At 34.0% G+C, this 17,863-nt stretch overlaps 1 protein-coding gene across 1 annotated transcript in view; it reads left to right on the forward strand.

Annotated features, from left to right (window-relative positions):
• Positions 1 to 17,863, forward strand: part of cwo (transcription factor cwo) — a 31,854-nt gene that overhangs the window by 11,629 nt on the left and 2,362 nt on the right. The window contains exons 2-6 of the mRNA XM_090106980.1: positions 11,740 to 11,848; positions 12,478 to 12,661; positions 14,116 to 14,277; positions 14,904 to 15,095; positions 15,933 to 16,123. Coding sequence (XP_089963106.1) covers positions 11,740 to 11,848; positions 12,478 to 12,661; positions 14,116 to 14,277; positions 14,904 to 15,095; positions 15,933 to 16,123 — 838 coding nt within the window. The remainder of the gene's footprint in view (positions 1 to 11,739; positions 11,849 to 12,477; positions 12,662 to 14,115; positions 14,278 to 14,903; positions 15,096 to 15,932; positions 16,124 to 17,863) is intronic.

A 17,863-nucleotide genomic window follows, 5' to 3' on the forward strand; every position in this document is an offset into this window, starting at 1 on the left:
TAAGTAAAAACATTTATTGCCCTTAAATTAGAGACCAAATTGGCAAATAAGTAGGACGATTATCTTATATATAAAATTCTCGTGTCACAATGTTAGTCTGCATACTCCTCCGAAACGGGTGGACCGATTCTCATGAAATTTTCTGTGCATATCGGGTAAGTCTGAGAATCGGCCAACATCTATTTTTCATATGTACCACGGGCGAAGCCGGGGCGGGCCGCTAGTAATTTATATAATTCAAAGCAAAGAAAGTGCGAAAAAATAAATATTTATAAGTTAATCATTTCACTATTTAAAAGTTATCCATGCTTATTTTATTGCTGGTACTCCGTTAGTTTTATTACATTTTGTAGAACAATATCTCAATGGTTGACATATTTTTCATAACAATCAAAATGTTTTAAATACCATAAATTGTTCCTATGCAGTTTAAATCGGTGCAGTGCCCGAACCACGCACGTGACGCGGCAGAGCATAAACATTGCATGGAAGGATCTCGGTTATAATTTATCGAATTGTTCTGATGGAAACTTCCCAATGTCAGGACGGGACAAATGATTTATTGAAATGGATCGTATAAATCAGAAACGATTGCTTCCATTTTTACAAGAAAATAAATATTTCACCTTTCAAGTTTCACCTATAGAATATGAAAATTGCCATTTCATTTTCCTTCGCTTTCGATTCGCTCCTAATTCCATAATCAATAACGAGAGCCTGCTACTAAATTAAAAAGCCCACAACCTTCACACGTTACTTTCTAAACGGCGACCTTGCGGGGTTTTCGAGAGATTTCCATTAACGCGTTCGGTAAAAGCGATTCTATCGCCCTCCCCAGCGTTGTTATCTGAGCGTTATCGGATCGGTTACGTCACGGTAGCGGCATTCGAGTTTTCGCAACGCCTCGTGCGTGGCAACGTGACTGTAGATCACGTGTCGACCCACGCCGGCCGGGGCCGTTGGCGGCCGTCACGTCGCTCGAGGCACGTACGCGACGGATCCGATGCAATCATACGAGTATGCTGCGCGCTGTTGACTCATATTAGCTGTATTTCATTCAGTGACTTTTAACTGACTTTTATTTCGATTATGATGACCTACTTTTCTGTTGGTTAAAACCTTGGCTAAAACTAGAACCATAGTAAAATAAAGTTAGAACTTTGGTTTAGTGCGCGTCTGGACTCTGGGAACTGAATCACAAATTAGTAAATAATTATTGTACTACGTAGGTACCTAATTTGAAATTTGTTTATCTATTCGTTTTTTTTTAATATGTATCTTCCTATTTTTTTTAACAAACTAGAAAATTTTTACTATAAAATTTGTAGAAACGCATTTAAATTATAATTCTTCTCTAAATTGTTAATATAATATTTTCTACAGTCGTGACCTTTGTCTAGCTGCTAGACAGACATGAGACATTATTCACAAATAACAAAAAAATATTGTTCCTTATTTAGACTTTATCTCACAGCCTTAGCTCACAAGTCACAGTATTATTATGATGTAGGTAAACTTTGCTGAGTTATTCATATATCCGCATATGTTCCAGCTTCAACTGAATGTATTTTCCTTTATTTCATTTTAAAATATGCATTTGGTCATGTGATGATCTTCAGCAAAAATTTTGTGAGTTGTGAGTTGTGACCACAAAGGTTTTTGAAAATAAAAACCAACTAGGTTGTGAGTACATATCATCATAATATGATGGCACTACTGGATACTTTAATAATCTACTTACCTACTTATCATGATTTCAAATCGTATTCTCAACATTCATCCGGGAAGTTTTGAAGTGAAACTTATTTAGGCGCGTTGAGAGTAGAATTTCAAGGTCGCATCATGGCAATACCGTCACGTCTGTCATGGAGAAGGCGACGATTTTCGTATGTTTAAATCTTGCCAAAGAAGTTCCACTTCTGATACGTGTGCTCGACACACACGCTCTTTTTGTAAAAATAAAAACATTCTATGATATTGCGTGGTAACTTTTACGGTTTTCCCTTCTTCGCTAAATAATTGTTAAAGTGGGACAAATGACAAATGATACAATACAAATTACAATACATAGAATATAGGTACAGATATTTTTTGAAGTAGGTAATTAAGTTTAAATTAACACTCTGTACATCTGTATAAATCTATCTCACACAGCCACAGAATATATAATAGTGCTCAGCTTTCATTTTTATTCATTCTTCGCCGTTCGGTTGTAGGACTTGTAGGTATCCATCAGGCCCCGGAATCACAGACACAATAGAAAATCTATTGTGTCGCGGTCGGATCTGGCCGTTCGGGGCTCAATGGGTTATTCGTAAATCGTACCGGGCTGCGTGATAACTGAAAAAGCTTAGCCTTCCTAAATAAATGGACAATCCAACACTTATTATTCGAAACTATCGACACTTTCTAACTGGAAAGGAAATCAAAATGTTCAATTGTACAGGCTATATCCAGGTGAGTCAAGCACTTCCCGAAAAGGTCAGGTACAATCCTGCACACCATTCTTCATAACGACGCGACGCAATAGTAATGCTTCGTAGAAACATCAGTCCAATTTGATGTCACACTTGAGAACACGTGCGCCTCACACGGCCCTAAACGTGGTTAGTAGGTAAACAAACTGACATACTTAGCCCAACAGTCAGGGTCTACATAAATGTATATTAGATTTTATAAGTGGTTATATAAAGGTGCCGTAACTCTGGTTGTAATTCTAACTTTCTTCTTGTCGTTTCGTTTACGTTGAATAATGAGTACTTGGAAAACTACGTTGAAAAAGAGTAAAAAGCGTGAATGACGCTTGGTAGTAATTGGCATACCATTTATATGGACTGAGCATTATTAACGTTGTGTTATCAGTTAGGTCACGTAGAGTATTTGGAGACTGGGTCATAGAAAATAAAGACAGTGATAATGAGGTTAGCTGCAATGTAATTAGTAATTATTATATGCAAATCGAACATTTCAATTTTTATGCCATACAGATAAATATTATTGCGAAAAGCAAACGTAAAGTAAAAAGTTCCTAATATTGTTTACCTGAGTAGGTAAAGGAGCTTTATTAATGTTAGGGCGTTTGTCCACTACAAGGAATTTTACGGTCCGGCATTCCGATTTTTTACGGTCCGGTATGGCACGCAATTAATCTAAATACTAGCTTGTGCACTATACGTAATTTTACTGTCAGACATTTTACTTTTCCCTATTCCGGATGGTTTTTTGAGTTTACGAGTCGCTGTAGTATAATTATAATTATACTACTACAGCGGTATAATTGTTTTCGAGTGCCCACTTGCTTGGATTTTACTGTTTTTATTGCATATGCCAATTGAAAGCAAGCTCTTGTTTTACTTTCTTTTAGCTGGCAATGAGATTTGAGAAGTCGGTATTGTTATTTTATATACATTGACCAAGCATTGACATATAATTATTATCTAAGTAAGTGTTGGTAAGTTAAAGTTCAAGTGGGAATAGATTTAGCTCCTCGTCACCGATTAAAATAAATAAGTGAAACACGCATTTTAAATCTCTTACGGAACTTTACTTTTTATTATAATGAAGTAATATAATATTTCACCTTTTTACTCGTTTCTTGTAAAATGCGAAAACAATCATTTATGATAGCACTAGATTTCCGCCCGCGGCTTCGCCCGTGTTTTCAAAGGAAAACCCGCATAGTTCCCGTTCCCGTGGGATTTCCGGGATAAAACCTATCCTATGTGTTAATCCAAGTTACCCTCTATATGTGTGCTAAATTTCATTGTAATCGGTTCAGTAGTTTTTACGTGAAAGAGTAACAAACATCCATACATCCATACATCCATACAAACTTTCGCCTTTATAATAGTATTAAGATTATGCCGCCATACTTCCTTGAACTGTACCGCACTGATCCGAGTAAAGACGGACAGGTGCACAAGCAATTCATCGGTTTTTTCATGCCACACCGGACCGTAAAAAATCGGAATGCCGGACAGTAAAATTCCGGAATGCCGGACCGTAAAAAATCGGAATGCCGGACATATGATAGAACTGAGTCGTACTCGTACATGATGCAAATATGTCAGATAATTCAAAACATTTATATTCTACTAAGAAACATTCACAGCAATTAAATATATTTATAAATATTTAATGAGGCTTACAGGCTACAGCGCACATGACTTGGTAAGAAGTTATTCGCTAATCGGCCGACATCGCGTGTATTTCAGCACGTGACTTGTGATACTATGACGTCATACGCTTGTTTATACAAATGTGCCCAATCACCTCAGTGCATTTAACTTGAAAGATAAGGAGGAATGATGAATTTTTCGGGTATGAATTATGATAATATTTCGATCTGTAATTATTGTAATAAAATGTCGTAAATCTATACCTACTAATTGAGGAGTTTATTTGTTTGGTTGAACGTTCATCTCGAGCGATCTCGAGATTTACGATTGGTCCGATTTGATATTTGTTTTTTGATGGATATTGAATAAGTGAAGAAGTCATTATGTAGATATTATATTATCTTCTTATATATAAAAATGAATCGCAAAATGTGTTGGTAAGCGCATAACTCGAGAACGGCTGAACCGATTTCGATAATTCTTTTTTTATTATATTCCTTGAAGTACGAGGATGGTTTTTATGTAGAGAAAACGTAAATATGAACCACGGGCGAAGCCGGGGCGGACCGCTAGTAGGTAATAATATCATGTTGCGAAAGCGGAAAAATATAACGTATGAGATCAGACGAAGTTAGTGTATGAAAAATGAAATAAAGGTTTTAAATTCTCCTGATATTGCACATCTCATATTCTTTGCACAAAAGGCCTTTTCATAATATTATACCTACTCAGAGGAAAATTACTTACGGGCTTCGCTCCGATGAATTTGTATTGACTATGTAGTAGTAACACATTGTATGCACACGTGCTTGTTCGAAATAATTAATAGTATAGCTATTGTTACTTGTTATTATTTTGGCGAAAACGTTTTAGCTGACATCAAAAACAGAGAGGTTATCTATTCGACACGTGTGAAATTATCGGAACTGCAAAATATTTAGATATGATAACATTTAGTAACGGTGTATTATATATGTATTTATATACGTATTTTTCATGTAAGTAGTTTACATATAAAATGGTACTTAATGTTTTTGTTAATTCCTACAAAATTCTTTGTCTTTACCTAATTAGAATTGTTAAGAATGGCGCATAAACCGATAACATGTTAACGTTTATTACCTACCCTTAATAGTTATAGGGTCATTGCGCCTGTTCGCGTCCACCTGCCTATTCGCGTCCATTTTGCGGATATCTTTTAGAAAATTCACGAAAATAAGTATACTTTATGTAAAATTGTAATAAGAAAAATTTCCGATAATACCTCAATGTATAAGAGACATGCACACATATTCAAAATATGCCTGCGCACCGCCTATCCTATTTAAAAAAAATATTTAATTTTGGCTATTAAACGAGAGAGCTAAAACGCGCGGGATTTTGAGAAAAAAATAGTGCGCAGCGTCGCGTTTGACGGTAAGTATCTTATTGTTAAATGTGAATTTTTGAATATGTAACTGTTTCTTTACTTTGCTAACAAAACATGGAATAGTATGGATTATAAATCAGCTTATTTCTTTTACAATTAATAGCTAAAATAAGGTGGACGCGAATTACTACACCGAATTTGTAAAACTTCCATTTTGCGTCCACGGTGGGCGCAAACTATACCTATAGTGCATAACAATAGAACATATTGCCTCCACATTGTTTTTCATTACGTAGCAATGAATTGTTTGTTAAAATATGTAATTTAAAATAGATTGTAAATTTTTGACTAAGACTACAAGTTGATAATTTAAATTTTCATTCAAATTAGCAAATTTTTATGCTATTTTTTCATTTTAAAATGGGTATTCTAAGAATGAGACTAGTATCTTTGAGAATGAGAGTCAATAAATCTGTGGTTAAGAAAATAATATAAACAAAAAAGAAATTTAATTCATTAGAAACTAAAAAATAGGGTAGGTAGGTAATCTTAATAGAACTGATTATTATTTATTTACATAACGTAACTTTGTTTTTTGTTAATTTTTAGTTCTATTAATGATGAGAAGATAAATATAATTTAGTTTTTCCAGTTTCCTTACAGTGAATTATATTAATAATATGTTGATTTTAGGGTTCCGAACCTCAAAAGGAAAAACCGGAATCCTTGTAGGATCACTTTGATATCCGTCCGTCTGTATGACCGTCTGCCGGTCACTCTTTCTGTCAAGAACCTTTTTCTCAGTAACGCGTGGAGGTATAAAGCTGAAATTTATACTGAATACTCAAGTCTACGGTCCCTTGAAGCAGTGAAAAAATCAAACTTATAAGCCAAAGAATTCAAAAGATACAGCCGTTTATGCTGCAAATTTTCGCAAATTTCGACATTCGCAAGGGAATCAAAACCTTCGGGTACTTTACATGAACACAGACACTTGAAGTTTGGTACGAAGCAACGTCTTATAGCACGAATAAGGGAAATATTGAAAAAATAATCATTTACAGTTAAAACATATGAAAAAAAAACAGGTTAATACGGAACCCTCGGTGTGCGAGTCCCACTCGCATTTGGCCGGTTTTTATTAAATAACTATATTCGTAAATAAATAATTTATTAAAATCTAATTTTTATTTGCATTTATCGGATAAAATATCACCCAATACACTCTTAATTCTTTTTCTAAGCTGGTGGACGCGAACTGGTCCACGGGTGGACGCAAACTGGAATTTTTGGACGCGAACTGGGTAAAACGCCTAATTCTGCTATTTGTCTAGATAAATAAAAACCACATGATATTTCCAACACAATTGAAAGTAAATCTTATAATAGACTATGTAATGAACACGTTACATAAATTTTGCGTTGAAATTTGTTCTGGAACATTTTTATTTTCTCCTTTAAACTTTCCAACTGCACTAAGTGGACGCGAACTGGCGCAATGACCCTACATATTTCTTAATTCTTTTGTTTAGTTTCCTTATATTTTTTTTAAATGTCAAGATTGAGGTACAACAAGCAGGGCTTTGTAGCTTGTTCTTCCAAATCGTAATCGTATTTTTATAAATTTTAGTCATTTATATTACGAAATATTATCCTTTCAAAGTTTCAACCCTTATATCGGCCTATCACGTGAAATGTGTCACGCGTGCTCTTTTTCCAATGTAGATAATGTATCATCATTATTATGAATCTGTAACCTCACAATCCAAAAATAAGTAATCGAAACGATAATTAAAACGCACTATGTAGGTACATGAAGTCGTGGAGAATGGACATACAAAATAAATTATCAATTATCTTGATTCTGATATAATGAAAATATAATTGCGCAAGAAAATGATTATTATGATCAAATCTGCATTTACCACGTGCAGAAATAATGTCACATGGAAGAATCACGCGTACGTCATCGCCCTGAGGTACGCGTGACTTCGTGAATTTTACCTTTATACATTTTTATAACGAGATGTTGGGATATATTTGTAGAATTATTAAATATAAAGATTGATATATACATAGACATTAGTCTATACTTGTTTAATACCCAGAATTATGTATAATAGTAGAAATCAATGTAAAGTATATTATTATGACCAATTAGTTATAATGATATCACACTAAAATATTCCATATCATAAACTTTATTAACCTTAGGATGGTTATGTGTTGGTTATGTGGATTAGATATTATAGGTACCTACTTAGGTCTGAGAGTTACAATATGTCACCGTAATTATTATAGTAGAAAAAGCTTGCTTCGAAGCCTTAAATAAGATAAAAAATCCTTTGTTTTAAAAGTTTTATTGAATGATGTTCATCGTTATTTTTCGTATTACAAAGGATTAAGTACCAGATCAGTCTTCTGGTGACGTAATAATTTCACCGGAAACTTATTTCTTCAACTTTCAGAGAACACAGCTGGGCTTCCGCCTCTCTCCCAACGTATTATAAGTGGAGATGAAATAGACCTTGAATAAACAAAGATAATATGATACATGGATGATGGAATATAAACATTTATTTAGGACAATAATTGAAATAACGATACGAATAAATAACTGGTACCAATATATTTTAATAATAGAGAGATAAATGCTATTTATAAAAAAATCTGCATGTGTGTCCTTCAAAACAGGTGAATATTATTAATTTCAAAATAAATTTAAGGTGATCAGTCGATAACAGTGCGATACGATAAGATTTGCATAAGACCTTGATAAATCCGAACGGACTCACGTGCTTTGTGACAAAAAATCATTCAGCGTCCCGCACACAGACGCCTGCAAAACGTGGAATATATGATGACTTGTTGACAATTTTGAATCATGTTTGTACTGAATTATTGATATGACATTGGTATAGTTCTCCGAGAGTGGGAAATACAATGTAGAGTGATCGATTTAACAAAATAACGGTGTAACGATGATTTTGCAGTGTATGTAATGTGAATATAGGTCATAGGATTTAAAGTTCACATAAATTATATCAATAAGATAACAATACATGAGAGATAGAGACAACCGGTTTTATTATTTATGACTTTATGACCATGACTTACACAAAGTGTTAGGCAAATGATAAACTGCACTTTAAGAATAAGAAGACGTATCAAATATAATAAAATAATAATAATAAATGTAGTATCGGTATTAATCTTTTTGGGAGCCCATCGACCGAACTGGCGAGTCACCGTCTGCCATAATTTTCAATTTTTAAAATTGAAAAGGCAGACGTCCATTGTCTCCATAGACCCAATATACCAGTCCATCTAACACCCCCTTCTATAACCCAGTTTTCTTCCATTCTTTTTCCTTTCCATTTTTTCTGCAATAGTCCTACATTGGTCGCTTACTGCCCAGGGCTGTATCTCTATAGTGCAGTCATGGGCAGGCTGCGGCTGGTGTCCCGAACACATGAAATTCTCTAAAGGGCCTTTGCGTGTTGGACCTGTGTCCCCACGTAAGCCTTCCAAAGGACCGGGTATCTGCCTTCTGGTTAGGGAGCCAGAAGCTGATTTTATGACCAAGTTCCTCTCAAGCGGTAATTAGTAAAATGCATCAGAGTATAGTATTATAAAGCCTCGTGAACGTCAGCTGGAGCTCGGTTGGGGGGATGAGCGGCTGTAGCCTCCCACGCACGTAAGAAAAAAAAATACATTCATTCATTTCCTCTCAGCTAAAAATTTGTCAAATTGTAGCTAACCCAATATCTCAACGAAAAAAAATAATCAGCTGGTTACAGCATGGTGTATTATACGTCAGCTGGTGGCTCGAACATGAAAAAAAAAATATTATTTTCCGTGATTTCCTCTCAAACAAAAATTTACCTGATGATAGCTTATATGTAACTGTGGATAAATATATAAGTCAGCTGGCTGTATCTTGGTGGAAAAACCGTCAGCTGATACTTTGAAACTTATTACATAGGAGTTAGACAGAAGCATCTATTGCCAATTTATATGCATCAGCTGACTAGATTTTCCTCAACTTATTGCTAGCTGATTCTTTTATTTATCGCATCAATATATTTTTAACACTCTCACTCACAAATTTTCATCTGAGAGGAAATGACGATATCTTTATGGAGTTTCTTGCCGGTTCTTCTCCATAGATACTGCTTTCCGAATCGGTGGTAAATTTAAAGAATGTAATGACGATTCAAAAGTGCTTCTGGAAGAAGTCTAATTGAATAAATAAATGTTTGAGTTTGAGTTTGAGTTTAATTATTCGACATTACGCTTCAATATAAGAGTTGAGTTGAAATAAACATTCAGTATCAATATTTTTGAAACGAATAAGTATGTAATCAAATAATTTTATATATTTAAATAATTAAATAATCAATTAGCAATAAATGAACTAGTTACTCGATAAATAATATTTATTATATAAACTTGATAAAAAATTATAATGAGATTTATTCGTTTTCGCTCTGACAACCCTCCATGGGTTTTTATCTTCCATATATTCCTTAATGCTGTAATAGGCTCTCTGAACTCATACGTTTTTTACATAATTTTTAAATTTAGCACCACTAAACTCTTTAATACTATGAGGAATTCTGTTGTAAAAAAGTATACCTTGGCCCATAAATTAATTTTTAACTTTAGCTAACCGGTAAAATGGCATTTCAATTTTATTTCTGTTCCTTGTGCCATAACGGTGTCTTATCTCCTACTCTTGTGTGTAAGTCTGCGTTTTTGTGTACATATAAAATATTATTAAATATATACTGTGATGGTACAGTGGGGATACCAGTATTCTTAAAGAGATCTCTTAGTGAGTCCCTAGCACGTAAATTATAATATATAGAGCGTATGGCTCTTTTCTGTAATATAAATATAGTTTCTATATCTGCAGCCCTGCCCCATAGCAGAATTCCATAGGACATAATGCTATGAAAGTAGCTAAAATAAACCAATCTAGCCGTGTCTTCATCGGTGAGATGCCTTATTCTTCGAACTGCATATGCAGCTGAACTAAGCTTAGCAGCGGTGGTGGCAACATGGGCCCCCCATTGTAGCTTCTCATCTAGTGTCAAACCAATCACAAGAAAAACAGTAGAATCCACAGGGTATAATACCTCCCCGTTTAAAATAATATCCCTTTTCACCTTTTTTACATTTGGAAGGATAAATTCTACACAATTTGTTTTTTTTTTTTGCATTTAATAATAAATTATTAGCAGTGAACCTATTGGATATGCGTAAAAGAGCAGAGTTTATTATATTGTTTTTTTTATCGAGTAACTAGTTCATTTATTGCTAATTGATTATTTAATTATTTAAATATATAAAATTATTTGATTACATACTTATTCGTTTCAAAAATATTGATACTGAATGTTTATTTCAACTCAACTCTTATATTGAAGCGTAATGTTGAATAATTAAAGATATCGTCATTTCCTCTCAGATGAAAATTTGTGAGTGAGAGTGTTAAAAATATATTGATGCGATAAATAAAAGAATCAGCTAGCAATAAGTTGAGGAAAATCTAGTCAGCTGATGCATATAAATTGGCAATAGATGCTTCTGTCTAACTCCTATGTAATAAGTTTCAAAGTATCAGCTGACGGTTTTTCCACCAAGATACAGCCAGCTGACTTATATATTTATCCACAGTTACATATAAGCTATCATCAGGTAAATTTTTGTTTGAGAGGAAATCACGGAAAATAATATTTTTTTTTCATGTTCGAGCCACCAGCTGACGTATAATACACCATGCTGTAACCAGCTGATTATTTTTTTTCGTTGAGATATTGGGTTAGCTACAATTTGACAAATTTTTAGCTGAGAGGAAATGAATGAATGTATTTTTTTTTCCTACGTGCGTGGGAGGCTACAACCGCTCACCCCCCCAACCGAGCGCCAGCTGACGTTCACGAGGCTTTATAATACTATACTCTGATGCTTCTGACGAATTATCTCTTGAGAGGAAATAATGAACCCAATTTGCACCTGGCTCCCTAACTATTCTGGTGGTACCCGTGTATTATGGAGAGAGACATAATATATGTACGGTAGAAACTTAGACCAATACATTTAATGACATAAAGGTAGAAATATAAATTACCTAGGTACATATAAATAATTAAGACATGCTTCAAGAGCCAAGACTTTCAATTATTGTCTTTACTGCTATTCCTCTGATATATTACATTTTGTCTAACAGACATGTTTTATTTTCAGTTACAACTCGAACGATGGTTTCGGCCGCGCTGGGGGCGATCAGATCAACTTCGCGGTGCGGTCGGAGGACGAAGGCGAATACCCTGGAGGCTACATGAAGAAGGGGAAGGTCTCGAGGGCAAGTTATACTGAATATGCCCGATTTATCCTACTCAATTTTATATAAACTTGCATGCCGTCAATTTTAGTAAACAAACGATTTAACAAGGTTACTCGATTGATATTAACGCTTCTAAGCACATCACGCATGGTTGACTTGATTTTTAAAGGTTTACTTTGACTTGATTTAGGTTATGCACGAAGTTTAAACTGTGAACCCGTTTTTGCTACGTGTTTGTTTACAAAAATCGACCAGTTTTTTTCTCGGTGTTGTGGTTTGTGAGTTGCATTTTTTGTTAAAATTTAATTGCATCCATACTAAATTAATAGATATCCTGATAATGTTTCCTGATCGAAGGAATGAGTCGTGTATAGATTTCTTCTAATTATCCAGATAATTTTAAGTGCGTTAAAAAGGTATTAAATCGATTCTAATCATTATTCAACTAATTCTGCTTTATGCCACAAGCTTATTCGTGCTGAAAAAGTTTGGTTATCATGACGTTTGATCTTAAAACTGAATTGCTTGTAATTTGGTAAAATATCTGATAACACTTTTTTTATTCAATTTCAAAATAGGACAGAAAATTTAAATATAAAAAGTACCCAAAATCTAACAAGCTACACTATCTATTACAGCAAGACCCGATGTCTCATCGAATAATCGAGAAGCGTCGTCGGGACAGAATGAACAACTGTCTAGCCGACCTGTCCAGATTGATACCACCGGAGTATCTGAAGAAGGGCCGGGGCAGAGTGGAAAAGACTGAAATCATTGAAATGGCGATACGCCACCTCAAATTCCTACAAGAACGCGTTAATGGTACGTACCTAGGATTAAACTAATTTTTAAATAAGCTCACTTTTTTTGCAAGATCAAGTTCTTTTCTATTTTCTAGAATTAAATTAATCTTTAAGAAATATCATGGAGTTATTTGCAGGGTAATAGTGCCTTATGGCTTATGTCTTCTAAGTCAAAAGATAATATATAATGTTAAGGTTATTCGCGTATATAAAGTTTGCTTTTCACCTGAGCTACCGTATAATTATTGTGATGTTAAGCTTTCTCGACAATAGGCATATTTAATGCAAAAATAATGCTTCAGTGTATATTTGAATTTCTCCTGAGTTAATTTTAATTTCTCAACAAAATAGTTTTTCGTCGTATTCCAATATTTTTTCTTAACTATGATGGTTTTTATTAAGTATTATTTCAAATTTTAAATTATGAAATATTAAGTAATAATTTCAATAAACGATAACTCAAAGTTATTTCTTTATCTCTATATTAAAATTAAATAATATGAATGACTGATGAGTATCTTTTTTTGATTTTATCAATTCTATTTCGAGCGTAGAACGAAGTAATAATACTTCGTAATAAGTCCCTGTTCATAATTATAGGGTTTGAAATAATAACATATTGATCTTATTAGCTATTATTTCTCTTTTTTTCTAACGTGCAATTGTCGTGGTTATAGGTTTCTTCGGATGCTTTCAATTATTCTGATTTTAATTCACATATTATGGTACTAATTTAAAACTAAAAAAGATTAAACTCTAATGTACCATTCTTTAAAAACGTTGGAATTAGTCTGAACAATTGAAGGTTAGTAAAATAATAATTTTACTAGTTAACACTCTTATTATTGCTTACTTGTTTACTATGCTCGTTCTAAATTAGGTGACATCGAATAATTATATGCAATTTACTATTTTATTCTAACATCATGAAAATCTTTAGCTGCATGATTTCGTTTCAACTCACAATCGATGAAATTTCTCATCTTACCCATCCCTAATACACGAAAATTGAGATTTGAGAATCATTCAATACCAGTAAAATTTGTCATTTCAATTCTCTCAAATAAACGATCATTCACCACCAGGCACCAACATTAGGTAATACAATCCTAAATAAAACGAGTGTAACAAGTATTGACGTACAATAAACAACTAAACTCACAATCACGCTCAAAAATTGTCTGAAGTCAAACTGCCTACGCGTCTATTCGGCAGAGTTTTCTAAGAAGCGTTTACAATAGAATTTGAACATTACTACAACGAAATAAGGTGTTCATTTGAAATACACCATGTAATAAATGTAGGTTAATGCCGGTCGGACGGTTTTTTTCGACATTTCAATAGTCGATTGTGAGTATACTTGTTTATATTACGTCAATGTTCACAAGCAATATTACGAGTGTGAACTAACGGGTAAAACCCCGGGGGGTATAACCGCGAGTTGCTCGGAAGGTGTAGGAAGGTTGTTTATAGCGGCCGAACGGCAAGCGGTGGAAGACTTCAAAGCTGGATACAGGGACGCGCTGGGTGAAGCCGTGCGGTTTCTTGTTGAAGTGCAGGGCTTTGGGCCAGCTGATGGACTGTGTGTGCAATTGGCTGCGCATATGCAGAGGCATTGCGATGTTGTTACTAAGGGTGAGTAGAAATATGTGTTCACTAAGATGTACCCTAAAAACTTTCTTTAGGTATTATATAAATAACCGAAAATAAATGGGTTTAATTAACGGCACCTATAAGGAAATTTAATTAACATAATGTTTTTTGGTGCATTGACCGCCTCCTTGGTACACGGGTTGACGCGTGAGCGTAGCACCAAGAGGTCCTGGGTTCGATTCCCGGTGGAGGCGAAGAAAAAAGATGTCTCAGTCAGTACTTCTGTGTCCTACAGAAGGCTGATCACCTACTTGTTCCTAAATAAAATCGATCAGTGAAACAGATGTATAATGCATTTGCCCCTTACCCTACTAGGGGACATGGGACTTCCCTTTATTTTTGATGCATTAAATAAATCGAGTTTACATACAGAAGCTCTAAAATTATTTTAAAATATTATAACTACTGTTATACTGTGTTATTTTTTTATGAAATTCTTTAGTTTTTTTCCATATATTTGGACAATTTCAATCTCCATAAAACGGTCACATTGCATAACCAGCCAATCTAATGAAAAATGTACGATATTTAATATCCATCTATGTAACCTATTGGAAACCATAAAACAGGTCTGCAGTGAAATAACATACCCTTATCTCCAATAACAGGAGAAACGTTACCCAAGGAAAGGGTTCGATCCCACCAGGGCTCGTCATCAGAAACCACCAGTTCCTCCAGTAGTTCCCACAGTTACGCGGTTAAAGTGATACAGCAGCCGGAACCACCACCGGCCTTCCCAAGAGAACCACTTGAGATAGAAAGAACGGCAGAACCAAGTTACCCCATGGAGTGTGATAGAGGTTTGTATTTTAAAGTTTCTTTTCGTGGTTATTATAGTCTTTTCTTCTTTGCTGTGATCAATTATTATATATAGTTTAATCCTATGCGTATAATAATTTGCCTGAAATGGTTGGAAACCAGTATATAGACAGACGAGTGCAAATTTTTTTTGGTGATATTGATCACCCACTTGCTCGCCTTCGCTTCGCTTGCCTGTTCTAAACTATTATAAAGTTATTGCCATCAAACATATCTTTTTTCCTTTACTTTGAAAGGACAGATTTAATCCAGGCTTTGTACGCTTATCAAGGATCAGTGACAATGTGAATTTATCCTTTGAAAGCGTGATTTTTTATTGATTTTTATGTATGTTTATTATAGTTACAAGTATCATAAACAAGACAAAGCTGTATGATATTTAATATAAAATGTATATTGTATACTTGACAATAATTATGCTAAGTGCATAAACGCACGCGAGTGGTGACGTTTAATTCTCGGATTGTTTTTGCGTAATAAATAAAATCGTGATTTATATCATGATCGTCATCTTATTGTTCTTATTAATAAATGCAGTATTTTTCCATAACCTAAATCTATTCGATTTATATCGTCCTAACCTGAAAAACTATTTGCACTTAAATAATAAAAATAATATTTTATTCAAGTAGATAGTGAGGGTAGGATAAGAATAATAAAAGACTTTAGTGTGGTAATTTTTTTATTACAAAAGGTACTTTTTTAAGCGTCTACACCTTACCTCACATACATTACCTTGTAATCGACAATATAAATACTAGAAGATGACGATGACGATGCATAGGATGTTATTATAATAAATATCCAATTTATTTCAGTAATCGTTGGTCCGGTATCTCTAGTGAGTACAGAGGTTGCAGAACCAGAACCACTACCACTGGACGGCCGGTTGAAACGAGAACCCACGTTACGGAAGATTCGTAAACCCGAACACGGGGAGGACTATCTACATTCCTACAAGTTCAAGAACTCGATAGAGAGGAGGTTTTCTCGATCGCAAGATTCTGAGGTGAGTTTGGTTACTTAAAGTGGTCAATGGTAGGGGTTCAAAGAAATTCGGAATTTGTGGGATGGGGCTTTGGATTGTGTGAATTTATTGTTGGTGTGCTATGTTACATAATATAAATATTATGTAGTACTAAGTATGTAATTTAATGATATAATGATGGTTTTAATGTTGGTTTATCGATGGTAAAGCATGATAAGTACACATTTTTATTATTGTCCTAATTTGCTTTTTTATTACCATTTGCTTTTTTTATTTGTCAATGTTGTAAATCTTGATATGAAATTGCTGAATTAAATACCATATTTTTGTTGGCATAATAAATGCTATAACTTCTTATAAATATTATTTGGTCAATTTAAAATTGACTATTACTTTACTCAATATAAATATTCCAATACAATTTTACCGTCGTCAAATTTTAATTTGGATGTAAAGATTTTTCCCATTAATTTAGAACAAGAGAACTATTATTTACGATTGCGGCTAACACCGGTGCCTGATAGGCGAGAATATACTTCCAACCGAGAGATGACTTTGGTTGAGGTAAAACGCAAAAAGCGAGTACCCTTACCAATAAATTAATTAATATAAACATTTACATATAATATATAGAATGCTAGAAATAAATAATTTTCCTACTTTTGTAATTTAATTAGAACTATAATAATAGAGGTTTAAAAGTATGTATTATCATTTGTTTCTCCTCCAGAAGAATACATAAAATATCATGTAATGATATTGTAGGAAAAGAAATTATAAAAAAGGTTGCGAAATATAATCATTAAACAACTAGACTCACAATCGAGAGTCATAGAATTCTAAAAAAATGTCCGAGTAGCGTTGTATAAGTAATCATTCAATTTAACACCTTATTTTGTTGCAGTAATGTTCTAAGTGATAAGTCTATTGTATCGATTCGGTTAATTTTTTAGCGAGATTGTGAGTCGAGTTGTTGTTTATTTACGTCGATGACAAAACACTTAAAATTATTTCTTTATTTTGTTTTATTAGATAAATAAAGAATAAAGATAGGATTAAACGGATATGAACTTTTTATATCTACTATTTAAGCTAGTTTCGAACACTTCAACAACTGTTGCTCGTTTACATTCAATTTCTAGCTAAATAAATAATTCAAACTAAAATCAAACACTTTTTTTTCTTTCCATTACTACATTGTCAGTACATTATAAAAGAGGCCATGCAACAGTTTACCTGAGCTGATTATCTTCCCACTGAGCAAGTATATGTTAAGCCTTACCAACTTTAAGGAGATTAAGATACTACAGTATACTTTCCACGTGTATTTTTTGTTTATTTAATTTTACGAATTCAATAAAAATATTGCTAATTGGTCCTTGTAGCTGTAGCATATTATAAGAGTTTATTTTAGATTTTAGGGTTGTCAATTATAGTTAAAGTTCCAGCACAGAATACAGAGGTGGCCTGATCGTAGAGATCATAAAAAAACGCCACGTACATACTGAGCGAGTTGATTCGCGAAGCAATTCGCGAGGCTGCTCGCTTTGTGTAGACCCGCTTAGTTGAGGTGATTGCGGGGCTAGCTTTTTCTTGATTAGTCTTTTAATTTTGTGCGTTTTCATTCATGTGTAATGAGTGTGTATCGACATAACTAATAATATTTGTGGTGGTGGGGGGGGGGGGTAATTTGTGTCACCCCCCCCCCCTCCATTAGGACGTGCCTGCCGTTCTCGTACACGCTTAGCAACGCATTTGTTA

This window comes from Colias eurytheme, chromosome 11 (assembly GCF_061535395.1).
Source record: "Colias eurytheme isolate Ceu_HAF_F1 chromosome 11, ilColEury1 Martin Lab GWU primary, whole genome shotgun sequence".
Classification (NCBI taxonomy): Eukaryota; Metazoa; Arthropoda; class Insecta; order Lepidoptera; family Pieridae; genus Colias; species Colias eurytheme.